The following is a 27130-nucleotide window of genomic DNA, read 5'->3' on the forward strand; positions in this document are numbered from 1 at the left end:
CACAGTACTGGAGGTGGAGCACAGATTACTTCCAGTTACAAAGCAGAGTGTGTTGAAATAGGGTAGAAATCCCCCTCTCCATGCTTATGGGGATATACCACTTGACATACATCTTATTTTATAATTAGGGACAAGCCCACTCATTCTTCACCTGGTAGATTCACATGCAGCCAGCAAAGGAACTTTGCTCTTACTCTACTTCTCTTGTCAATTGGTTGCATATGCCAACAACCTTTCACCTTGCATAAAGTCCCACCCACTGAGTCTAGTCTAAGGTTTGAAGAGGCAATGATTTTGAGATGACAGATAAACTTTCTGACAATTTCTTGCTGCTGCGTTAAATGGAAAAGGCTGATGTGCATCACAGCAATGCCAGAAGTGTCAAGAGATGCTACCTATCAAGGCTCACATGCCCAGGAGCAGTAACACAGATTACTGCTCCAGTTTTTCCAGAATTGTTGATTTTCCACATGATCTTAATGGGCCTTGAGATAAACAAAATCCATATGCCCAACAGATTTTTCAGTCCATCAAGTTAGAAGCCTATTTCTATTGCCACCCTGGAACCACCAATTATTCTATCCTGTTTTTCTTAGGTAGGAGAAGGCTGAGTAGCATCTGCTGGAGGTGGTAGTGTGTTCCCTGCCACTTGTGGCCCATAATGAGGAGAGTGCTCTCTTGGCACCAGTCCATTACAGAGTGCTTCCTGAGTCTCCCCCATGGAGAGTGGCCTATTTGTACATCACAAAGCAAATTTCCTGTATCACAGATAAGTACGTTCCCAGAGTCAGTGCTGCAGTCTTTTTATGGCATTCCATGTTTACAAGAAAAGGCTCAGCTGAGTGCTCTTTGCAGAATACAAATATCTGTCCTATGTTGACCTTCAGTAAGCATGAGGCACTGCCTGTACTTATTTAAACCTTTCCTATTTCTGATACCTTGTTCGTTTTTGAGGTTGATGTGGGTTCTTACTCCTCAATGGCTGCCACTTAGACATTTTGGAGGAGGACAAGTGCAGGTAGGTAGGCCAGTACTGCATTTGGTTACAACTGGGCAAAGCAGTGGGCAGGCACCAGAGCTTCACGTGGCAGCTGTGTACCTGGCTTGGAGGGGAGCAGCCCAGCATACTGCTTTCTCCAGGATGGGTTTGAAGTTTCAAAAACCCAGCAACACCACCCCTCACCTTTTACAAGCCTCAGGCTGACTGTTGCAGACTGCAAAGTCCTTTCCTTTGACAATGCCACTATCACTCTTCCAGCTCCTTGGTCATCACTGCCTTGTCTCCAAGGCCAATTTTCTTCTCTCCTCTAACACAATTCTAACATGGAAGAAATCAAAACCTGCCACTTAAAATGGAAAAATCCTTAACCTAAAGCAGGAGAAGAAAAAAAAAAAAAGAACCCAGACTACGTAGCATCTTCTTCCTAAGCTCCCAGCTACACACTGGTCTCCAATAAAAGATATCACCTGAAGACAGTGGTTTTCAACCTTTTTTTTCCCATTAGCAAACCCCTAAAAATTTTTGAATGGAGGAAACTTTGGAAGTTTCAAATGGAGGTGCTGACCCCTTTAAATTGTAAGTGTGGGTATTTGCATACTTTTGATTGATTATAGTCATCTTTGAGAGAGAGAGTCCAGAGGAGAGCCACCCATACGATCAAAGGCCAAGAGAGCAAACCTTACGAGGAGATGCTGACAAAGAGAAGGCTTGGGGGGGGGACTTGGTGGCAGCCTGTTAGTATGTAAGGGGTATGCATCAGGATCTGGGGGAACAGTTGTTCCCCAGAGCTCCCCAAGGAATAACAAGGTCCAACAGCCACAAACTCCTAGAAGGCCAATTTAGATTGAACATAAGGAAAACCTTCTTCACAGTTGAGTGTCCAGGGTCTGGCACAGACCCCCTCCGGAGGTGATGCAAGCATCTACTCTGGACTCATTCAAAAGGTGTTTGGATGTTTATCTTGCTGGGATCTCATTGATCCCAGCTGACTTCCTGCCTATGGCAGGCTGGACTTGATGGTCTTGCGAGGTCCCTTCCAGCCCCTAATGCCTATGACATCAATCCAATCTTTCGTGGACCCCACGAATGCTGCGTGCCCCCGGGGCTGAAGCGTGACAGTGGTGAGCGGTGAACTCCTGCAGGCGGCCCCGGTGGTGTTGGCAGCAGGGGAGGAGGGTGGCGAGCATCGACCAATGGTCGGTGACCAACAGCAGATGCTGCCAGCAGTGGCGATTGGGGACTGCCCGCAGACGGTGTCGGTGGTGAGGGCACGGGTGGCGAGTGGTGACCGCCTGCAGGCACCACCGGCAGCGTCAGAGGCGCTTTTTGCAGGGGGTGCACACGTACCCCCTACGCATCGCCGATGTAGCCTGTCGATGGATCACAGGTCGAAAACCACCACCCTGAGACAATCCTTGCTGTTCTCCTCAGCCACTGGAACCTTGCTTTAAACAAACGGCGCTAGGAAACCCTTCAAAATTATGGGGGACGCGCTAACCACAGGGCTGTGGAAACCCATCCTGTGTCGCAAGCCCAGGCCTGAAACCTCTGAGGCCTGGAGATGCGCCTCGCCAGCCTGCAGCCAACAGCACCCTCTCCAAAAGCAGCGCAAGCCCCTCGCCGGGGTCGGGAAGGACAACCGGGCCACCTGGAGCCCCACAATCAACACGGGCGGCAGAGGTGATAGCTGATTAGATTAGATTAGATCTCACTGATTTGAGTTGACCAACTAGATCGCTCACTTGCGACACGCACAATTTTCCTAAAAAACATGTTTGTTTAAAAAAAAAAAAAAAAGCATGTAAAAAAACCCAAAGCAGCAAATCCCACTCCCGGCCCCAACCCCCGGCATTGCCCGGCCCCGCGGGCACAGGGAGGCGGCAGAAGCACTGAGCCGCTCCCTCCCGCTCCCCCGACCTCCGCCCGGTCAGCTGACCGCTGTCATGTGAGGCCGCCCCGAGCTCCCGCAGGCTGCCCGCCAGCCCCCCCGCCGGCAGCCCCCATGCAGCTGCTGCTGCTGCTCGGTGCCCTGCTGCCGGCTCAGGCGCGCTACGACCCCACCTGGGAGTCCCTGGACGCCCGCGCGGTGCCCGCCTGGTTTGACGAGCTCAAGTTCGGCGTCTTCATCCACTGGGGCGTCTTCTCGGTGCCCAGCTTCGGCAGCGAGTGGTTCTGGTGAGGCCTCCATGCCGGGGGCTGCCCCCCCGTCCCCTTCCCCTTCCCCTTCCCCTTCCTCTTCCACCCTCCCTGTCCCCCTTCCCCTTGGCCCCAGGCCGCGGCAACCGGCAGGAAACAACCTTTCCTTTTTCTTTTCCGGCTCCACCATCCACCTCAGAGCACCTCATCAGGTCCCCCTCGCCTTTCTCAACCTGTGGGCTCATGAGAATCTACAAAAGGGTGGCCGTTGTAGAGGACAGTCCAGTTGTCCTCTGTTGATACGAAACTCGATGCCTTGATGTCCTCTGTTTTTCTCTTTAAGAAATAAAGGTGTTGGTGCTTTTTCAATAGAGGACAGAGTAGCAGAAAACCAGAATGTCCTCTGTGATGGCCACCCTCACCACCTAAGGGGACCTCATCGGGTCCCCTAGTGTTTCTCAACCTGTGGGGTCACAGGAATATATGAAAGGGTGGTGAATAGGGTGGCCGTTGTAGAGGACAGCCGGGTTGTCCTCTAGTGATACAAAACCGGACGCCTTTATGTCCTCTGAAATAAGAAATAAAGGCATTGGGTTTCGTATTAATAGAGGACAGAGCAGCAGAAAACCGGAATGTCCTCTGTGATGGCCACTCTAGCATTTTTCAACCCAGGGGGTCGCAAGAATATACAACAGGGTGGTGAACAAACTTGGAAAACGGATCGAGGCAGGCAAGGTTCTGCCCATGTCCTTAGACCAACAGGGCTGCAACCAAAAACCCTGCCAAAATGGATCAACACACTGGATTCTCCTTTAAAGGAGGAAAATGTGGGAAACTGTGACTTTCCCCTGCAGGGTGGTAGAGTTTCAGCCTGCAAGGGGCTGCTTGGGGGGGGGGCCCATGCCCCACACACTGGGGGCCTGGGGGTAGCGGGTTGGGAGCGAGGGGCACTGGGTTGGGACTGTCCTTTGATGTTTACAAATGGGTCCTGGTACAGTGGTCCTCCACTACAAAAAAGGTTGAAAACCATTGAACCCTGCTCAAGGCAGGGTCATCCCTGACTGCACATCTGTTTGACCTGTTTTTGAACGTTTCCAAGGATGCGGATTCCGCATTCTTCTCCCCATTCTGATGCCTGCCCACCCTCATAATCAGACAGTTCCTCCTCATCTCCAGCCTAAACTTCCCCAGCTGCAGCCTGTCTCTGGGAAGCCAAATCTGACTCCCCCGGGGCAACCTGGAGGCTCCCTGCTTTGGAGAGGGTTTGAAACCCAAACTAAATGGGGTGGGATCTAGAACTTGGGAAAGGGGCATGCCTGCGGTGAGGTGCCTCAACCCATATAACACAATACCTGTTTTTCTCCAGATAAACTCAAAGCTTGCCTCCTACGCTGGGTGTGAAGGGTTGGGCTATTTGATCTGAGGGTGAAGCAAATGCAAATGAAGCTGTACTGGAATGAGTAAAAAAAAAATCTGCAGGGGTGTAAAATAGGAACAGCAGCAGGGCAGAGTGAAGGCTGGCTTGACTGGTGGCATGTTCAGACCATTAAAAAAAAAGAGAGAGGGTTGTTAACATCTGTGGAATTAAGAGTTTAGGAGGAATCAGATAGCGATGAGCCATCTAGACTAGAAATGCTGCTGGCAGGCAGTTGCTTAAATTTTGGGTGGAGTAGGACTCAAAAGGGGGTCACCCTGCTAGATCCAACCCTGTAAATGTTCTGGTGATATAAATGAGGGGAAATATAAGCTTCCTACCACAGCCCCCTTGAACTTGAGGGGTTGCCTGTCCCCACTTAAGTGCCTTTTCCACATTCCTATTTCTTTCAACTTCTCATATGGCCTGCCTTTCGAGCCCTTTTTAAAAGGTGGAGACAGATATTCAAGATGCTCTCGTATCTCTAATGGACTGACCCTACACAACAAATTAGCAGCTTCAAGACTATGCATGCATATGCTTGCTTTACATAACCCAAGACTTTGGCTTGAGCCCACGTTTAGCTGATTCATAAAAATAGAGGCTTTTGTTTGGCAGCAGGTGTGGTTTTAAAAATTGCACTTTCCACAGCAAGAAAACCCTGCTTCTGAGTCTGCAAAGACATACGTGTGAATTAAGTTACAGACATGTGACTGCTCATAGGATTAAGCCTGTTGTCTGGTGCACCAGTTTGCTATTTCCGTTGCACACCAGCCACAAATTTCTTTGTGACCCTGAGCAAATCACGGAACTGCTCTGGCATTTGTACAACAGAGGCAATGACACCTCTCTCATGGGGTTATAGCCTAGTTTCAGTCAAAGTCAGAAGAACATATATTCAGAACTTGATCTTTCTCAAGGCAGAATTTGACCCACATGTATTAGACGTGCAGGGAAAGCTTTTAAGAGTCCTTTGATGTGGGCTCCACTTTACTCACAACATTCATTTTGGACAAATGAGGTGATGCCTTGACTGTCTTTGCAGGGTACAAGTGAATAGACCATTCTTTGCTTAGTAGAGTTTAAAATAGTCTTGGCTGAGATGCTGTCTCTAGTTTTGGGTATGTTAAGACTGCATTTAATTCCTGAAATGTTCTCATGTCTGATATTGAACAAAAAGGGTCTCTGCAATTATATATGCGCCAAAGGTAGAAGAGTTTTGATCATGATACAGATCCTCCAAAAGAGAGCGTATGGTAGAATCATCATTGTTAAAATCCTTCCTAAGTGTATTAACCATGCATGTTTAACAACCAACAAAAGTATTCCGCTATTAGGAAATAAAGACTTCCAAAGTGTTTGTAGGCATTTTGTGCTAGCTTTTCTCAAATATAAGCCACTACAGTGGACTGCAGTTACATGAAGTTAGTACACAGTACAGCCCATTAATTGTGGTCTTATTAGATACCTCTCCCCTGATAAAAGACTTTCTTGTGCAGGGCTTGGTTTCTCTCATGCTTGGGCATAGAAAATAGTACAACATTAAAATAAACTAATTTTAACACAGTGCATGGCTTTGCCCCTTATACTGTATTTGAACTGTTGCTTACTATCTGCCTGTCCGGTTTTTATATAGGTGTAAATGTTCACTTCAAGTAGCATTTGTAACAGATGTTGGTGTGGCTCTTGGTTCCTGACCTTCTTTCTGTTGGTTCATACCAGCTCTTGTTTCTGAGCTGTATCAGTTCTAAGAGTTCTAACTTCCTCAGATCCATCTCTACCTTTCTTTTCTCTGTGGTACTCAGCACTTTTAATGTTGTTCTGGAAATGTGCATGACAAAGGGGAAGAAGAAAGAGGAAGGTGTCTACTTTTGAATTTGAAATACTTCATGATTGCAAATATTTCCCCCACTTCCTTTTCAGAAGATGATTTTTGGGGAGCGTGGGGATAGGGAGGGGCAGAGTTCTTTTCTTCTTGACTTTAACTCACACAGGGTCAAATTTCTGCACGTGTAAGCACAAATTCTGTTCTCAGTTGTATCTTTGTGGGGCGACTTCACTGGTATCACTCCAGATTCTGAAGCTGGCCTGGGAACTTAAACATTTTTTTTTTTTAAATTGAAAAATCCTTTTCCTCTTCTTCCTCATTTTGTGTCTGAATCCACACAAGTCTAAGCCTACCAGTTTAATCTCAATTTGCAGAAGCCTAAGCCCCTCCATATTCTTAACCATTCAAGTACTTACTGTTGGCTGTAGCATTTACTTCTGTGAGCAGATCCCTGCTATTTTTTCTGTGATGGTAAGCAATAGATCTGTTTATGGAGTTGGTAGAGCTGGGGGCATAATCAGGCTGGAAAATGGATAAGTGGTGGAGCAGTTGTGCTGTGGAGTTGCAGGTGGTGCAGTAACATGGATGTCATCCATAGCAGCTGCCACAAACTGGGGGGGCTCTTAAAGAGGCAAAGGCAAAAAGGTGTTTTGGGCATTCAGCTCTTCTTGAACAGGTGGTACAGGAAAAGAGCACTAAACCACGTGGGCTCAGAAAAAGGATGGTCCTAAAGCACTGGCACTCCAGGTAGTGAGTGGCCTATGTGGCTTATACCTCCTACCACCTTTATATGATCAGTAGTGAATTTTCAGGACTTGGGTCCTATATAATATTCTCTGCATGTTCCCCAGTCCTATCAACACAGCTCAGAATGAAATACTGGGAAATCTCTATAAAGAGAAAAGTAGAGCTGGGTGTGTCTACTCAGCAAATCTGTTACAGTCTGAAGGAGTTTTATTTCATTTCCAGTGTCCTTCTACCACAGCTTTATCTCAGTGGGTACTGCTGGTTAGAGTATTAAAACAGAATTTGATTATTGAATTCTCTAGTGCTGAAAAATATTGTTGGCTGATTTTATTGTGTATTTTGTAGGTGGTATTGGCAGAAAGAAAGGAGAAAGCCCTATGTAAAATTTATGGAGGATAATTACCCTCCTGGGTTCAGGTATGAAGATTTTGGCCCGTTGTTTACAGCAGAGTTCTTTGATCCCAACCGCTGGGCAGATATTCTGAAAGCTTCCGGTGCAAAATACGTTGTCTTGACTTCAAAACATCATGAAGGTAAATGGGATACATATATAAGACCTGGTAATAGTTTTAGTGAATAGTTCATTTATTTTAGCTGAACAGAAAACTGGGGGAACTCTCCTATTTAGCTGGCTAAATGTTAGACAGCGTGGCAAGGATCACAGGAGGCCCAAATCTCTCATAAATAGGCATGGTCATAGAGGCTGCCTATATATGTGCTTGGAAGTGGAGGTGCTGTTTTAATTAGAGCAGTTCCTGGACAGCTGCTCTAATTAAAACAGATCACTGTCACGTGTATTAAGGCCCCCTGCATTTCAAAATGGCAGTGGGTGAAGCAGTTTTAATTAAAATGCAAATAGTTCATAGTAGGGTCGGAAGGGACCTGAGGAGATCATCAAGTCTGACCCCCCTCAGTTAATCAGAGTCTGCTCTAATGCGTTGCAGTTAGAATGCGAACAAGCACGTCTGTTTAACAGCCAGAGACCAGCTAAAAGGAGAAGTTGGCTGTCATGCTACAAGAAGCTGAATGGTTGCAGTGGCTGAAGCTGAGGGTACTACAAAGCTTCCTGTAGCTGCTATTTATATCTAAGTTTTGCATCATTTGGCACAATAATTTGTCTTTGTTTGGGCTACAGGAGTAAATTGTGGAATGTTTTATAGATAATATTACTGTGTGTAAAGAATTTATTAGCCATGTACATTTTTATCTGTGTATAGAATCATGGAAAAGTAGGGCTGGAAAGGGACCTTTGGAGATCATCTAGGCCAACCGCACACCAGAAACAGGATCATCCCTATCCAAACCATCGTATGCAAATCCATTGTGTAATCTATTAGTAAAACTAAACAGTCGACCCTGACACAACCACAAGGCACAAAACCCTAACCTGCCATAGGTAAAGCGGGGGGATGACAGTGGCCAGTGTCCTGTAATACATGCAGTACTATATGTTGTTGGGAGTTGATTACAAATTTTAAAATGTATACAACTATCAGTGTTAGTATCTTAATCTCTGTCTACCATCTAAGTGGAGAAAGTAGACGAAGCAGAATTACTCATGATAGTTTTATAGTTGGGGAACTGAGACGGATTTACAAGAGTTCCCCAAGGTTATGCAGGAACTCTGCAGAAAATGACAAGACCATATTTCCTCTTACTGTGACCTTTTGGTGAATTGTATTAAGGTGCTACTTGTTCGTGCAACTGGTTGAATGGCAGACATGAACAAATCTTTATGCTCAAAGGCCTCTTATTTCAGGATATCTGAACATTTCAGAAACCTAATTGTTTTACAACATCATGGCAAACATTTTCACAGACAGGGGTAAAATTACTTACAGGGCATTAGATGAACAAGAATTGGGATTCTAAACAACTTGGTAGGTTTGTGCCTGTTCCAAGTAGAAGGAAAATATTGTAATGATATGACAAAGCACTGGGCTGTTGTGCCTCAATGTAGATACTATTCTAGGAGTATAGGCACAGGACTCATGAGCTCTATTCACACTCTGACACAAGGCAAAATTCTCATGAAAGTTTACGTCAAAACTCCCATTGACTTGGATGGAAGCAAGCTGTTACGCAGGTTCTTTGGCCTTGGGGGGTGAACTTTAACCTTGTTGCCTCAGTAAACTGGGGATAATAATATTTACCTAATTCATAAAGGTGTAAGATTTCTTAGCTAATATTTGTAAAACATTTTGAAATTCAAAGTTAGCTACATTGACTATGGTCTGTTCTGCTTGCAGTACTTTGTAATTGTTCCTTGTTATTCTCTCCTTTTCTGTGTTTAGGTTTTACTTTGTGGGGATCAAAATATTCTTGGAACTGGAATGCTGTAGATGTTGGACCTAAAAGGGACATCGTGGCTGAGCTAGCAGCATCTATTAGAAACAGGACAGACTTGCGCTTTGGGCTGTATCACTCTCTGTTTGAATGGTTCAATCCCCTTTTCCTGGATGATGCCTCCAATGCGTTCAAGACGAGAACATTTCCAACTTCTAAGTCACTGCCTGAGCTCTATGAGATTGTGACCAAATACCAGCCAGAGATCCTTTGGTCAGATGGGGATGGTAATGCACCAGATACTTACTGGAACAGCACTGGTTTCCTAGCCTGGTTGTACAATGACAGGTATATAATGAACCCCCCTTTAACCATATATTTAACCCTTACAATTGGGACTCTGACCAATCTTTAGCTTCTCTCTTTCTTTCAGTATATATTATTTCAGTTGATAGAATATAACTCTACTGGCTCCCACTTAATTTCCCAGCAATTACAAGGGTCAGAGAAGCATTCTAGGAATCAAATTATTAGACCTGGATGAAAAGTTATGAAAATGATGCACCTCCCCCCCCCCCCCCCCCCCAGTAAAAAAGGTATAGGCTTACAAGCTATTCCATTAAGATGGTATAGTCATTCTCTCTCTTGCTTGCTCTCTCTCTCAGACATTGTCCTGGAAATTAAAATAATATACAATACTGGCAAAGAGGATAGGTGGAAGTCTTAGGAATATAGTCAGGAACTGCTCTTCACAGATTGGGCCTCTGGCCCTGCCCATAAAACACAATGTTCAGGCAAATCTCCCAAGAGCATCAACAGGAGACTTGTCTTTTTTATGAAGGGCAGGTTTGGGTCTTTAGCACTGATATCAAGATTGCTCTTGGTTCAGGTCTCTTGCCCATTTCCATTATGTACTGAAGAAATTTAGAAGTGTTCTACCTCTGAGTTTCTGGAGGGAAGAAGATTAAAGAAGTGTTTTATTTTTTATTAAAATTTGTAAATGCTTATTCAGAACTTCTCTAATTTCAGCCCAGTTCGGGATACAGTGGTAACAAATGATCGCTGGGGAGCAGGCAGCATTTGTAAGCATGGTGGATACTACACCTGTAGTGACCGCTACAACCCAGGGCACCTTCTGCCTCACAAATGGGAGAACTGTATGACCATAGACAAGTGGTCATGGGGTTACAGGAGGAATGCGCAGCTAAGTGATTACTTAACAATTGAAGAATTGGTGAAGGTACAGTAAACCAAAGAGATTGTACACACTATTTGCTACTCATTTCTGATGTATTTTAGTTCAGTGTCATGGTAAAACTTGAATTGCTGTGTAACCTCATTGACCGCATCCAGATGAGCATGGCTGTGTGGTATGTGGTGCTACAAACATGTCTACGGTGCCACATACCGCACATTCAGATGTTCTCTGGGCTGCAATGGAGCACTGCCTGTGTGTGCACTGCTCCATGTTTTTTTTTTTTCCCCTGGGGTTTTTATTTTTTTGTTTTACTCCTGGGTTCAGAAAACTTGTGGGGGGAAAAAAGGTGGAGCAGCGCATGTGTGGGCAGTGTGCGTCGCTCAAAAACAGAGCTGGGCCACCTGGAGCTGTGCTGCAGCTACTAGCGAGGCTCTGTGCAGCAGAATTGCTGCTGCTGCAGCCTCAGGACCCCAGGTAAGGCTGCTGGGGCCAGCCTGCTGCTGAGGCCAGCCCAGTGCTGGCCCCAGCCTCCCTTACCCCACCCGGGGTAACTTGCCACATGCCAAAGCGAACATGGCACAGGTGTTCCCTGGGGACAAGTAGCGGTGGCGCATGGTGCACTGCTGCTACCTGGCTCCTGAATCAAATATTTATGCTCGTGTGGACACGGTCATTATGGTCATTTTTCTCTTAATGCATTATCCAGTTCAGTTCGGTACTGGTTCTGTTTTAAACATGCATATCCTTTGATTAGATTTTTCTCTTTTCTTACACCAGTTTTACAGTAGCATAACTCAGTTGCATCACTTTGAATTATTCTACATTTACACATGTGTAACAAGGATGAAAATTAAGTCCATAAATTCCTCTGTCATTTTTATTATAAATGCAAAAGGCAAGCTTTACCTCCTCTTTTTGTCCTTAAGGCTCTGTCTATACTCTTTACTCATGGAGGTAAATTTGTAAGGTAGTAGAGATTATAATAGATATGACATGTTTATTTAGTGTTGTCCTGAGTATTTAATGTAAATTGCATACTAAGCATTTTCAGTATTTAAGTGCAAAAAAGATATCCTTGTTTCTGCAGCTGCTCTGTATCTTCTAGAACAGGGGTTCCCAACTGTAGCATGCATACCCCTGGGGGTATGCAGGACACCTTCAGGGGTTATGTGGGAGAAATTGTGTAGTGGCAGATTAAAATTTCATTATAATAATAATTGGCGTTTAAGGGGCTAAAATATAAAATGCATTCTGGTAGGGGTACCCAGGCAGCTGGTAAATCTGGAAGGGGGGTACACAATAAGTAAAAGTTTGGGAACCTCTGTTCTAGAATATTCCATCTGCTACTGTTGGGCTTTTGTACACGCCACAAAATTGGCCTTTAAAACAGCTTAAATGCCTTTTTGCATCACTTTAATGGCATTGCTGTTTGCACACTTGGCAGTGTATTCCGTTTTAAATGACTTGGTACATAGCAAGATAAAACATCTCCGAGGTGTTTTAGTTTGCTATCTAACAAAGTGTAACAGTGCACGGGGTGCTGGAAGCTGACTTGCTCAGGGCTTGGTGGGCCCTGCACAGCTTAGGGGCTGTGGGACCCAACAGCATCCTGTGTAGACAGGTTTCACTGAAATTAAAAAAATGAAAGTAGTGAGCCTGATATCTTTCCTCCACCCAACCCCTGGAGCCTGCCTGCCAGCTCTGTGCAGGGGCCTGGTGCTTCCCTTTGTGGGGGCCAGTGCTTCCCTCCACGGCTGCTGCACCCCCCTGGACTGCCTGAGCTGGGTGCCACCTGGGGAGTCCCCACACAGCTCAGGGACCGCTTGGCCTGCCGGTAGCTCACCTGTCTGTTCCCTTCCCCCCGTGGCCGAAAAGGCAGGTAAGGATCAGGCCTCCAAGCCACAGGGGTTGAGTTTGGTTTAGAGATCTGTTTTCATAAGCATATAGATATCTGTTTTCATAAGAATATATTTAAACCACTGTGTATGTTTCATTAAAGCAAGTGTTTCTATTTTATAAACGCTAAAAGATGAGGAATGACACATGAATGTGCTGCGGTTGGTAGACATAGCAATCTTATTTTACCACTGTCCCAGATGTCAGTCCCTATAGGGGAACCTTGGTACCCTCTCTGAGAGGCGAGTCAGCAGTACAACTCAATATTGCCCTTTGGTGCTAATGCCAGTGCCAGTTGTAAATTTTACAATGGACAGTTCTGAGAACAGATTACTGATACTCATCAGACCCCAGACATACTTCTTTCTCTGCGCCCACATTAATTGCCCCCCAGGGTTCAGAGGTGTTCAGGAACCTTGTATGTCTGGTGTATGTCTGGAGATAAAAGCTTTTCAGTTGAACTGGTAACTTATCTCTAAAAGTAATCTCAGCAGATATTTTAAATAACACTTGCAACAATATTTCTGCACGCACATACATGCATACGCAGAATCGAATGCATACATTTAACCTAAAGTTATCTTTCCTACCTTTACAATATAACAGCTTAGTTTTTTATCTGAAATATAAGTCTTCAATTTTAAAGGTTGTTTAGTTTGTTGACATTTCAAAGTTTGTATATTTAATGTTTTATATATGATTTGAAATGAAAGAATTAGTCTTTCTTAAGTCTCTGAACAAAACAGTAATACAAAAATGATGGTGGGCGGGTGCTTTTTTTATTCTTCCTTTACCACCTCGTCCCCAGCAGGGTGAAGTAGGACTGTATGTAGGCATCTAAGGGGTGGAATAACATTTGACTCTGCTGAAGTCATTGAGATCTTAATGCTACACCAGGGAATCACTTTATGGGGTATAGGCTCCAGGTGTTCAGAGGTGCCTGGTATAAGAGAGATTTAAAAGGTTTTAATATATTTAAGGAACATTTGACTACTGCAGAAATAACTTCCCAGTTACATAGGCCCAGGTGTGTCAAATGTTTGAATGAATGGGGCAGAGAGGGAAGGAAAGGGGGAGTGTCATACTTCAAATGCCCTTATTGATGTCCCACCTTTTTTAAATTTTGTAAATGTTTGTGTTTGCTCATGGACATTTTTTCTTGCAGCCAGTTGTGATCTTAACAGTAAGACTAGGCAGGATTACAATCCCGGACTGGCCTCCTTGCTGGTAGACTGCTGTGCTCCTGCGTGGAGCCCCATTGACTTCAGTGGGACCCCTTGAAACTGATATGAGGTTCCACCTCAAAAAAAAGGCTTTGCCTGTTAGCTGCTTCCTAGTGCTTTAGGTGCTGCAGCTTCCCTTAAGCTGTTGGTCAAATTCAATATAATTTGGAAAAGAAATGAAAACTTTATTTAGCTGAAGAAGCCAAATGCTTTGTTTTATTCTAGAACACAAGTAGTTCTTGAGCATGACAGTCACCTGCTCACTGAAGTCAGATGGTGGGGAGTGGGTGGTTGATTGCGTGCAAGTTTCTGTTACAATCCGCAGCTGTGCCCACCACTTTAGAATAGCTGAATGTTTACAATGACTGACACTGAAATAGTGAACGTTGACACTTTTGCCTCTGGGCTTTAGAATCAAATGAGGAATACCTCATAATGCAAACAGCCCAAAACAATGCAGACATGGGCAGATGTCAGTATGCAAGATCACGGCTGGGGTGAGTTTTTGAGCCACAAGGGCTAAAAATGTAATGTTCCTATCAGAAGCTTAAATTCTATATAAACTGCTGGAACAGCCTTTAAAGTTCTGGCATGCAGCAGTGTTATCAGTACCATATCTCTGAAGCTACATTCAGTGAGAACCCCTGAAAAATAGGCATGTCAGCATTGGCCATAATCTCACACTCTGATTTTTCTGAAATGTTTCAGGAACTTGTAGAAACGGTATCATGTGGAGGAAATCTCCTGATGAATATTGGGCCAACTCATGATGGTTGCATTGTTGCAATATTTGAAGAACGCCTAAGGCAGATGGGTGCCTGGCTGAAGGTCAATGGAGAAGCCATTTATGAAACTAAACCATGGAGGGCTCAAAATGACACCTCCACACCAGGAGTCTGGTAAGGCTAGTGAAACAGAATGCAGAATATGAAGAAATCTTATGAGAAATTGTTCAGCTTCTGGTGGAAAGCATTACACATAGGCACTGGCAGACTTTCATTAAACAGCACAATGGGATCTGATCCCCAGTCCTCACAACTGCACACTGTGACATGTACATGGCAGGAGGTCCGGTTATTGAGTTGGGAAGTCAGAACCTGATCACGGAATTGTCAGCCTAAAAAATGCATACACAGTTTTAAAAGCTCCTTGTGCAGCAGGACTCCTGGTACACTGAGTGGTCTAAAACCCATGTACACAGTCCAGCTGGGCTTCACATGCCAGTTTTAAAGGTCCTGGAAGACTGAAGAATCTGTCTCCAATCATGGGTTCCTGGTATGCTGGGAAATCAAAAAATCATACATGCATTTTTTTTAAAGGTCTTGGTCTTGGGAACCTTTCCCTGATCCTGGGGTCCCTGTGCACCAGGAGTTCTAAAACCTGCATGTGCAGCCCAAAAGACATGGGGGGATTTTACACACAAATTCATGGCGCCAGGCAGATCAGCCACAAAGATGCTTTACATTTTTTAGGGAATATCTTTGTGGCTGGTTTGCCACTTTGTGGTGCCATGAATCAGCTGAATATGTTGCACTGTTTATGGTGCAGTTAACACACAAATTGCACAATAAATGGAATATGTGCCAGGACCCTGTGAGAAACCAGCTTATTTTGCCTGCAGTTTTCCTGTCCCAGAAAAGAACCCTTTTGGTGACTCTGTGTAGTGCCCCAAGACCATAGTTTGTTCCAGCTGTCAGACATCTAAATGCAATTCTGTCCCACCATGCTCAGCTCCCTAAAAATCTTTCTCCTATTAGTATGTCTATAACATGCCTTTATCACAGTCTTAAGAACGATTTTCAAGAAGTGGTGAGGAGGAAGGGGATCCACAGACATAGTGTTAATGATTTTTCAGGGACTTGAGCAGGATGGAGTAAGCTTGTATTTCATCATTTAGATACCTGATAAGTGGAATAGCACCTGGTCCTATTGTGGGTGTGTGTGGGGTGAAGGAGGTGATACATGGTACTGCTCAGGGGAAAAATTCTGGGAGAAAAAGAGAGTATCTCATGTGAAATAGAAGCTAATGTATATCCTTGAGCTGAATGTGTATCCTTGAGCTTTTTGTGCTTCTCAGTCAGAGTAACTGAAGAGCTAAAGCATAAAATTGCAGTTGCTGTAGCATATTGATCAATAGAAAATAGCTGATAAGAAATAATAGGATGTCATGACATGAACCACCTTTTGAAAGAACAAGCTAAACAGAAACTAATGAAGTGTCCCAGAAAGGTTAATAGCAGGCCATAGCACACTTTTTACCTTGAATATGATAGATAAATTACTTGATGAAATAATAGTTGTTTCATTCACAAGTCCAGCCCCTTTTTAATCTCTGGATCCTGCTCTGCTCCACGGTGGCTCCTGATTGGTTGTTGCTGTAATCTGCATTCATTCACATGGATCATGAGTTTTGGCCCTAACCCCTTTTTCCTTCCTGGGCCTTTCTGTTCATCTGCCCTTAGGAAGATTTGATGTATAGTCTTGAAGTCCTTAGACAATACAGCTTCAAAAACAAGAAAAAGCTGAACCAAACTAATAAGAAATACTAGCATGTCATGAGAGAGAGGTTTTGCATGTGGTGGGGGTAGTGGGGATGGTCTGCTAAAATCCAACATAAAAACTGTGCAACGTGAAGAAGGAGGCTTTGTTCTATACAAGTAATTAAGAACAATATGTACATTGTTATACACTTTCATGAACAGTTCTTATTGAATTTGGATAAGCAAACTAATTGCTGCTAACTTTTCAAATTCTCTTGTCCAGTCCTGAAAACTCTGTGCATTGATTAGTTCCTTAACAGTAATTATAAGAAAAACTGGATGAAAATTTTATGACTCCCCATTTCCAACTAGGTATACATTTAAACCCAAAGAAGCCGTTGTGTATGCCATTTTCCTTAACTGGCCTGTCTCGGGGACTCTGATACTTGGTGAGCCAAAAACCACTCTTGGAAGAACACAGGTAAGCAACTATTTTTCCTTTTGCTTTCTTTTTGCCACTTCCGTGAGGCATGTACTACACTGTGTCATTGAATAGAGAAAGGAATATAATCACAAGGTAGATTAGATCATTCCTGAATAATGCACTGTCAGCATTGAATATGTGTTTTTAAAAAAATACATATTTTTAATTGCACACAGTTTTTGTTTTAAGAAGTACAAGAGCACTAACGCATTCAGCAGTTGACCGTAAGCTGAATACAAGCCATCAGTGTGCTTCTGTTGCCAAAAAGCCAACAGCATACTAAGTTGTATTAAAAGAAGCGTCACTCGCAAATCAAGGGAAGTGATTCTTCTGCTCTATTTGGCACTGGTGAGGCTTCACCTGGAAATACTATGTTCAGTTTTTGCATCCTATATTTCAAGAAGGGCAGGGACAGATTTAATAGATTTCATAGACTTAGAGTGGAAAGAGTTGATCAGAAACAAAAATGATTAGCAGTCTGGGAAGCATGCCGTATGTTGAAAGAACTTGGGTTATTTAGTCTGGGAAAGAGAGAACTGAGGGAGGGTCCGGTAATGGTCTTCAAATACCTGAAGGGCAATTAAAGAGAGTAGAGAGATGGACTATTCTCTATGGCCTTACAGGACAGGACTAGGAACAATGACATCAGGTCATTTAGGTTGGAGGCTAGGAGGAAGTTTCTAGCTATGAGAGTAGTCGGGTATTGGAACAGGCTGAAGAAATTTTGGAATCATCATCCCTGGAAATTTTAAAGAGCAGGTTGCATGAACACTTGGCTGTGGTGGTTTTATCAGGAGTGATCCCATCTTGTGCAGAGCTGGACTAGATGACCTTGTGAGGTCCTTTTCAGCCTTACTTTGCAATGATCCTATGACATCTGGCACATTTGGTAATACAAATATAGAATAGAATATGTTGCAAGAAGACAGAGTTGTGTCCTGCTAATTAATTTCCACTCTAGTCCTGTCCGTGCCAAACAGTCCTCACAGAAAGTTGCCTGGAACGCTCCTTTTTTGTAATGTCCTCCACCAAATGATGCATCTGCTTGCATGAGGATAATAATGGGTTTTCTGTAGTTGTAGGCTCTTTCTTCACTGTGAACTGAAGACTCTGAGCCTTAAAGATGTTCTGATAATACATGATTTATTTGTCCACTGAGAGGAGTTGTATCTGAGGAACTGAATGGTCTAGCATGCCCAGAGAATTCTCTCCAGTCCTCCTCTTGAAGCAATTGCACCTTGCATTTAACATGCATTGGGTACAATGGATAACCAGCACTGGAATATTTTTGGCCCTCTTGGGAGGCAGAGAACCAGCAAGAACCTAAGGTCCCTTCCCATCCAGGGCACTGTTCCATCTCATTGGGCCACCTCTTCCCTGGTTTGTTCTCCTGGCTGCCTGTCGGGTGCTTCGGATAGTGACCAGCCCATGCCCTTGAGGTTAAAGCATCTTTCTGGAAGGAAATGTAGGTGTGAACCCTCTTTTGGTGAGGTGGTGTCTATAACTTGTGCCTCCCATTCCCTGGGCAACTGCCTTTACCACTAGGCTATTGGGCTAACAGATGGGAGAGTTACTGGCTTTCTCTTCTGCTGTCTTGCTTTTTTTTTTGCAACTAAGGTTTTGGGATTTGCCTGGCATTATGCTACTGCCGGGGTCATTCTGTTTCACTTGGCCACCTATGCAGCCAGAGTGCAGCTTTCTGTGCTACATACATGCCTCACATAAACACGTGAGGGTGAAACAGAATTATTTGTGTCCACTTGAGGGACTCTTGGAGACTGAAAGAGGTCTGTCTCCTAAGGAATGATAGCTGAATCACTTCATGTCATTCTTCCTACTGCTGGTGCTGCATCTACAGCTGGCTGTAAGGAAAGACAAGAGACTCATTAGCATCAAGGTGGCAGGAGCTGGCTCTTTTGTGGCAGGTAAAATAGCTTGCAGAAGTTCAGGATGCTTTATCACCTAATTGTTAGTGGAGAACCTACTTTTCCCTTGAAGTTCTGGAGTCCAGGAATCCTGTTCTTTGTGCTCTACAGGTTGTGGGAATAGGTGTTCTCTGCTAGTGTTGAGGGAGAAATCTTTAAAACCAAAGGAAAAAACAAAGCTAAAGCTCTTCTAGGAACCCAGTAACAATTGATGTTCCAGTGGGAGTTGTGGAGTCAAGCAAGTGTAGTGTTGGGAAGCAGAAGGCTTTAGGGAATTCTTCCCGGTAGGAGGCAGGGTGTTGCTCAGCCTAGGCTGACAGCAGATCTGGTCTGCCTCCAGCTGTCACACAGCTGGGAAAGGTCCTAATGGAAGGGACTGCCTGACATGCATAGAACTGGAAATATACCCAATGACTTACAGGATGCATCTGCACATGAGCTTTGCTGTGGAGCTGACTAATTAGCTCCCCAGTGAAGAGTCACTGTCTACATGTATGTCTGTATTAGGGCACAGTAAATTAATTAACTCCAGGACAAGTACCATCTTACAGCAGAATAGTTACTTGTGCCAAAATGCATGTGTAGATAGTGACGGGCTCGCTGGGGCATGAGGATGCTAATGTGCAGGGGCTGCCTGCTGCTTAGCTCTCCACCATAGCACCCACATGCCCCAGCCAGCCCTTCCACAGTACATCGAGCTGGGTGGGATGGAGCAGCCCCAGGCTGGCAGGTTGACTCCCCTGGGCTCCCTGCCAGCCAAGGCTGCTTCGCCCTGACTCAACATGCTGTGGTCCTGGGCACACGTGAACGCTGTGCCTGGGAGTAATAAACTGTGGCATGAACTGTGCCTGAGTTTATTGTTACATGCTAATTTCACATGTCGATGTACCCACTACAAAATTACACTTGTTTTACATTGTCTTAGTTTTTGATCCTGTCTTTTAGATATGTTCTGGTAAATTTCAGTCAAGTTCCCTTCCTATGGGCTGTCCGCCCTTCTAAGAGAAATTGGAATATACCTCAGTGTTGGAGTATAACTTAAGACAGGTGGAGTTTCTTTCTTCCAAAGTCTTTTTTTTATATTACACTCTCTTGGGCTCCACTTCTTGTCTGTCTTCAGCCAAGTAAGACTCTCTCCCTGCCACAGCCAATTTTTGATAAACCATCTTCCTACTTTCAGTCCTCTTTAACACCCTCTAGCCATATAAGTGGCGCTTCTTGTTTTGCACACCCACAGAATGCTAATTCAGCACAAAGTACAGTTGGCAACTGAACTACACAATCACATAAGTTGCTGCAGATTTGGCTGATGCTTCTCAGCAAATGCAAAGAAGAGGCTTTAAGACAGATGGCACTTCTTTACTTTTGCATTGCATATTTGTAGCAGCAGCCTTTTATGGCAGTAGCAAGAAGTCTCATTGCACTCCCACTTATCCAGTAGGTTAGTTGATTAAAGCAGTCATACAAGACATAAGAGATTTGGGTTCAAACCGCTTTTATCTAAAGAGATTCAAATCCACAAGTCTCATCTCCCAGCTGTGTGCTCTGACCACTACAGTAGTCATGTTTTCACTTTGTCTGGGCCAGTGAATTTTTTTTATCAACAGAAGGGATGGAGAGGTTTCATAGTTTGGACACTCAAGCCACATCCAGACAAGCACAAATGTTTGGTTCCCCAGGGACAAGTAGCAGCAGCACGTGGCAGGTTACCTCAGGTGGGGTAGGAGAGGCCCAGCAGCCTTCCCTGGGGTTCTGGGGGCCGGGGAAGCTGGAGCCAAAGTGCTCCTGCAGGTGGGAGTCTGGCTAGCAGTTGGAGCATAGCTCCAGCTGGTCAGGCTCCGGTTTTGGGTGGTGCATGCTGCTGCCACGTGCACCAGCCCACTTTTTTTCCACACAGGTTTTTTTGACCCTGGGATATTCCAGGGTCAACCCCACCTCCTTGCGCTGCAAGGTAGTGGTGTGGGGAATGCCTGAGCGTGCGGAGTGTGGCACCACAGACAGGTCTGCAGCACCGCATACCGAATGGCCACTTTCATCTGGACGTGGCCTTGGTGTGTGAGACTGCATCCCCTCAGACAGGGATTGAACCCAGGTCTCCTACATACTGATTTATTGGGTGAACCTAATGCCTACTCCCCAACACTGTCTGTTAGAAAGATATGTAACTCCTTGCTCTGCTTTTGAAAGACGCGATTTAGGAGGGTTCTAGGCTGTGAATGCGAATAAAGGGAGTTGCATACAGTTTAAGCTACATCACTGTCTTAGGCATTTCCTGTTTGGCTATTTTAGGCTACTCTTACTTAGTGTTGGTTTTTGTGGATCCCATTTTGAGATGTCTGATTCTCCTCATGTATTGTATTGAGGGTCTAGACAACTGTGGATTCCATGGGGGGAGGGAGGAGGCAGAGGCAGGCACCTAAAAATTGGGCACTGTGATGCCTAAATTCCTTTTTGGATCCTAATGTTTTATCCTAGTGGGATTTTTCCAAAGCACCTACCTGCATCTTTAAATGCCTAAACAACTTTTAAAAAGCTATGTGCTCTTGAGTCTTGTATGCTGTGTAATATAAAACTGTAAGTTGCACCAAGTTAGTTGAAACCACTGGTGCTCAACCTTTTGGCCCCACAAGCCAAGATGAATGGGGTGGGGCTGATCTGCGGGCTGGATTGAACCCTGTGAGCCAGGATTAGGCTTGGGGGCCCAGCACCACCCCCTTCTGCCCCCACATACCAGGATCAGACCCCAAGAGCATGGCACCACCCCTCACCATCCCAAGTGCTAGGAGCCGATCTTGGGTTTGGGCCTCAGGGGCTTGGCCCTGCCCCTTTCAACTTCAGAGCCTTGGGATTGAGTCTTGGGAGCCTGGTGCTCCCCCCTTCCTGGTCACCTGTGTGCTGAGGTTGGACCCCAGAGCATGGCAGAGCCCATCCCTTCCACTGCCCCTGAGCCCTGGGAACCAGATCCAATGCACAGGGCTTGGGGCCTAGTCTGAGACCGGAAGGCAGCATCGCAGGTCGGATAATAGGGCTCTGTGGCCGATATTTGACATTCCTGCTCTGGGTGAAAAGCAGTGCCAAATTTCTAAGTTTTCAAATGCATTACTGCATTTAGAGCATCTTTTATTTTCACATACATGGTCATGCCCAATCATCTATATGTGGGATTTTACCTATTAGTATACTGTCCTTTTTGGTAGCACTCTATAAGCAGCAGTAAATTCATGTTGTTATAAAAATAATTTGTACTGTGGAAATGTGGTCCCTTCCTGGCTGTCAGGGACCTGTAGCAAAATACTTTTTAAATTTCTGTGACTGTTTGCATGAAGCCAGACATGTCCTTTCACAGTATCTGATGAAATGAGCTTGGGCTCACAAAAGCCTATGCTATACATCTCTGATGTCATTACTCTGTAAGGTACAAATCTATTCTGCCACTTGCATAAAGGATATTGTAACTACAGTCTGGACTAACATGGGCACAGGATCATTTATTTTGCTATCTTCCCTATTGAGGAATGTATGATAAATGTGTGGGTTGCAGGTAGTAATTAGGACATGAATCACATTTAACAGACTGCTGTTTAACTGATGCTTTGCTTTGTTTTTTCATTTCAGGTGAAGTTGATTGGATATAAGGAACCACTGAAGTGGATTTCACTAGGAGAAGAGGGAATGATAGTGGCTGTACCTCAGTTAACCCTTAGTCAATTACCATGCCAATGGGGGTGGACTCTGCAACTGACTAATGTTAACTGAACAAGATATACAGAGATTGAAAGTTGTAGACTTTCCCCGCCCCCCAGAAATCCTTAATTCAAGCATAGTTAGGAGTACTTCATATTTTTAATTAAGAGTCTAGGTATTGAATTTTGTAAACAGAGCTGAAATCAGGATTGATGGGTGCAAGTTTAATGCAGAGTTGTGGTTTCAAGTTAGTAGGATGAGAACTTGGCCCTTCTGTTCTATCTTCCCTGGTGTTAAAAGATGGGGTGAATTTACATTGGGCTTTATTTGAAACCTGATACTGGATTTCTGACTTACAGTGGGCTTCAGTTCAACACTGAGGGTGAAAAAAACGTGCACTAATCACAGCATCTACCTCAATCTCTCCACACTGGCCAGTAAAACTACTTTTTTTGCAGTTCTTGCCAAAATCCTATGTGAACAAATGGAATACTAACCCCTTCTCATGACTTGGAGCTCATTTTTTAAACAAGTGAATGATAAAGGCTGAGCTAAATTTTGCATTCATACATTGATCAGAGCAGTGTGTTCATGAGAACTCAACTCTACCAATCTCTCTCTCTTGCTTTTAACTTTGTGCACTTTTGGTTCTATAAAGATCATTTAAGATTTTTTTAAAGCAGGAAAATAAATGATTTTGTCAAAAAGCATCCTTTTAACTGTTCCTGCAAAGGGTATGAAAAATATAGAGGTTAATATTTTAACCCTTTTTCATTGGCATCCTTGTCTCTCCCAACAATTACTTTAGACTCTTAGAACATCAACAGATCTAAATTTAAGTTGGTGGGGTTTTTTGTCACTTCTTTCCTTCCCAGTGTATGAAACTTTCTGCCTGTGACCCATTTCTCTCTCCTCCATACTCATAATAAAGGAAATATAAAGACCTGATCACTGGCAGAAAAATCTTACCTGGTGCATCCACAGCAGTTAGAAAGCAGATGTAACATCATGTCTACTGGCACAACTGCTTGGATAACCAAACTAGCTCTAGTACTGAAAGCGGTATGCTTGCATTAGCATAGTGCTCCACCTACACTAACCGACCTTGCTGACACAGTTCTGCCCACCTCAATATAGTAATACTGTTCCCATTACAGAGCTAACTTACCAGTTGATGCAAGGCTTTGGACAGTCTTTGTCCTTTGCCTGAGCTCTTCTTGCTCAGGTATATAATATACATGTCTAGTCAGGGGCTCAGTTGCAGAATATATAGGCTATACTTACAGTCTTTAAAAGACTCAGAACCCACTTCACAACTTGTGATTTAAGTTACAGAAGACTTCAGTACCACATGTTTATCTTCACTTTTGGAGCTATGGGGAAGTCAGCACATGTACCATGCTTCTATTTTCATCACTAAGTTTCATAGCATTTTCTTTCTTAAGACCCTAGTTCTGCAAAGCCTTGTGCTCCTTTCCAACTTCAGGTGCTGCACGTAGTTGTATTGATTTCAAGAACATTACCAGTATATGCTCAAGTCTCAAGGACTGGGGCCTTAGTCATGACTGGTGGTACTAGACTAGAAGACTCATGTATCAGTTAGCATTCAAATTCCTGTAAGGTCAGAGTGTTTTAAATAAAATCTTTTCTAAGCAATCATTTTCTATATCAGAAGTATATAAGGTGTAACATTTAAGAGACTAGGTTTTATAACTGAATCTTATTTCCAATTCTTGTACTCATATTTGGGATTATACAGGTGGGAAATTTTATTTACTTGTACTGTATGCATAACTTTATTTTACAGGGCTACTGCTGATTCTTGTTTACATTAACTGTAAAGGATTACCAGAAGAATCTAAAGTGAGAGAGGTGCTTTACTTGAATCCTACGCATCCAGATAAATAATTAAACTGGCCTTGAGAATAATGTATAGAAAACTAGAAATTGTCTGTTTTGAATGCATAGGACCAAATTCTGCAAGGATCTCTATTACCTGAAAGCTGTATCTTTGTGCAGGGGTTTTTATGGGATCCAGTATAATGATATACTGTCAAGATACTCTTTGGGCCAACTTCTGCATGTACCTTATGTTCTCTGTTTATGCTGATGTTCCAGGTTACAAACTTCAAGGGATGGTATCCTGGCATATTGAAATCAATTGGAGTTTTTCCAGACTTCAGTATGCATAGGATTTAAGGGATTCAGCTGTGGGATTTAAGGAATATGTCAGGAATAAGAGAAAACTTAAATAACTGGCCGGTTTTGAAGCTTTGATTCTAGACGGCTGAATAAACAGGTGTACTTGGTCAACTTTCTAGAGCAGGGGTGGCCACCCTGCAGCTCTTCAGAAGTTAATATGCATCTCCTTGAATCTTTACACAAGCACACAGTGACCAGCAACCATTTGGAAGCTGGTTACCATGTGCTTGTGCAAAGATTCAAATAGATGTATATTAACTTCAGAAGAGCTGCATGTGGCTCTGGAACTGCAGGTTGGCCACCCCTGCTGTAGAGGGTTCTATTAGGTTGCTACAGGTCACATGAACTTCCAGTTTTGATCTGGGGAAGTACATTGGGAAATACATCTTAGATTCATCTCCACCTCAGTTATTTTGCTAAGGATTTCTGTAGGTGATACATTTTATTGTGCCAACTGTATAACTGGAATAGACTTATAGGCAAGCTTCTATATGCTGGGCTTTCTTCTTGAGGTCTCAATAAGAAACCTTTTTTTCTGCCTTTTCCAATTCACTCCCTGCTCTTCAGGCCCTCATGACAGTAGATTATTATTGCCCTAGTATAATTCTAAATACTTTCACTAATAGCATTCTCTACAGTTTGGTAACCATACGGTTGGATATTTAAGCAGCAAGGGAAAAAAAGAGTGTGCTGTGTAACAAAAACAGCATTAAAAAAAATCAAGTTGTCTTAACTTGTATATCAAGGAATTATTTTTCTAGTCTTTACTTTCCTACAGAAACATACAGTGTAAATAAAAGCAAGACACTTGTACTGAAGATTCAATTTATTTTCCTTTCAGGTATGTAAAGTTTGAATGTGGTATAGACATTCTTTTGTTGGTAAAATTACTGCACACACAAGCTTTACATTAAAATATTTTATTACAATACAGACAGTTGGGTTTAAAATTAATACAAATTAAGATAAAATATTTACAAACAAATGTGTACAGTAGTGGCCATTAGTGAACAGCATAAACGATAACCTCTACAATCAATGTACTTTCAAGTCTTAAGCAAGACAGCAACCATCCAGAACTTTGGTCAAATATAAATATTAATTGGCAAAAACTTATTTTGCCTCTGGAATATTAAATAGCCAAGAATGGCATCTGTAGCATTGAAATTAAAATCCCTCTTTCCTCAAGGAAATCTAAAGGGAAGGAGAAGAGCCCAATTTCACCTAGTTTACTGTCTGTTGTTCTAGAGCTTAATGCCCAGAATACTTTTCTCTCTAAATTTACCACAGACCAAGCAGGTCTGTCTCACCAAGTGTCAGTATCCTGGTATAAACATCAGCTGCCTTTCACATATAGTAAAATTAACTGTAAATGACCTATTCAATAGGTTTAAAGTCTTCTTACAACAGTCTTCATATTCAGTGAGTCTTTCGATGAAAATGCTTTCTAGATCAGGTGTCGTAATCAGGTTTCTATTATATAAACAAAAGCAAGTGCATTCCACTTATTTCAATGAGTATATTTCTGTAGGCCTAGCATTCTTACACCATTATGAAATTAACCCAAATCGTTATAAGTTCTCACCAATAGCCACAAGGGATGTACTATAAATACATGATCTGTCCCAATGATGCACAGGTCATTTCTCTAGTTGCTGAGGGGTACTGAAAGCTTCATAAACATTGGCAGCAAAGTCTTTCACTTGTTCCATCATGAGCAGGTCCTGGAAGAAGTAAAAATAAACTTTAAGTACCAGCCTCCCTTACCACTGAAATGCCCAATTTTGTTAAGTGTGAAAGACTGAGTAAAGAACTCATTCATTGGCAGTGGTCAGTCTAAAAATCATATAGTTGAAAGTTAATTAGAATCACATCTACAGATGGAACTGGATTAAGAAACTCACTGCATTTCCATACAGTGATCACAGCTGTTTAGAAGGGAGAAGGGAATTTTAGGAAGAAGGAGTTTTCTTTTAGAAAGGAATTTGCTTTAAGTTGATTTGTTTTTAATGCTGTTGATTGTTCTTGCCCTTTTAAAAAGTTATTGAAGTTAAACAACGTATGAAAAAGAGGACAATATAATATTGCTGTAAAAACAAAGACTACTTCAACAGACATCAGCTGTTTAAGACATTAAGCAGTTCTTACCTGAACAAAGTGACTAGGAGTTTCACTGCAAACTGAATGGATCTGTCCATTTATTATTGGAATTATCTTGGCTAATGGCAAACTGACACTCGAAAGGCTATAGGAAACAAAAAGCTAATGAGAAGTAGGCCTAGCTATTAGGACTGTGCGAAGCTTCAGTAGTTGATTTGATTCAGAGATTTGGCCCAATTCGGGAACCGAATCCGGAGACCAATTAAAAGTTCCGAATTTATTTGAAGCATCTGAATAGATTCGGAAATGCTTCGGCCACATCAGAGATACAGCCATAGACTAAACAGGCAGCTGACACAGCTGCCCCCAGTGGGCAAGTCTGTTGGGATGGGGGGAGGGGAGCGGAGAGACAGGCTGGGACAAGCTGCCCAGCTGGGGCGTGGGGCATGTTGCATGCGGAGGGGGGCAGGGGACACAGGATGCGGGCACGGCAGCCCTGGGAGCAGGGGCTCTGCCCTGCTGCTCCT

At 43.5% G+C, this 27130-nt stretch overlaps 2 protein-coding genes across 4 annotated transcripts in view; one reads left to right on the forward strand and one right to left on the reverse strand.

Annotated features, from left to right (window-relative positions):
* Positions 1-2975: 2975 nt before the first annotated feature.
* FUCA2 (fucosidase, alpha-L- 2, plasma) lies at positions 2976-23957 on the forward strand. Its single transcript, XM_019527379.1, has 7 exons — positions 2976-3175; positions 7471-7658; positions 9420-9759; positions 10441-10651; positions 14437-14627; positions 16581-16689; positions 22233-23957. The coding sequence occupies exons 1-7, from the start codon at positions 3003-3005 to the stop codon at positions 22371-22373; spliced, it is 1353 nt and encodes a 450-aa protein (XP_019382924.1). The 5' UTR covers positions 2976-3002; the 3' UTR covers positions 22374-23957.
* Positions 23958-25311: 1354 nt separating this feature from the next.
* The window catches only part of PEX3 (peroxisomal biogenesis factor 3), a 35634-nt gene continuing 33815 nt past the window's right edge, over positions 25312-27130 (reverse strand). For 2 of the 3 annotated variants that reach the window (XM_019527127.1, XM_019527128.1), the window contains 2 exons: positions 26652-26748; positions 25315-26227 (listed from right to left, as the gene is read on the reverse strand). In XM_019527127.1, the coding sequence (XP_019382672.1) occupies positions 26144-26227; positions 26652-26748 (181 nt within the window). In that variant the 3' untranslated portion in view covers positions 25315-26143. Of the gene's footprint in view, positions 26228-26651; positions 26749-27130 lie in introns of all 3 variants that reach the window. The other variant, XR_002099405.1, reaches the window with a different exon arrangement.

The sequence above is a fragment of the Gavialis gangeticus genome, unplaced genomic scaffold (genome assembly GCF_001723915.1).
Source record: "Gavialis gangeticus isolate Ggan-Ray unplaced genomic scaffold, GavGan_comp1, whole genome shotgun sequence".
In the NCBI taxonomy this organism is placed as follows: Eukaryota; Metazoa; Chordata; order Crocodylia; family Gavialidae; genus Gavialis; species Gavialis gangeticus.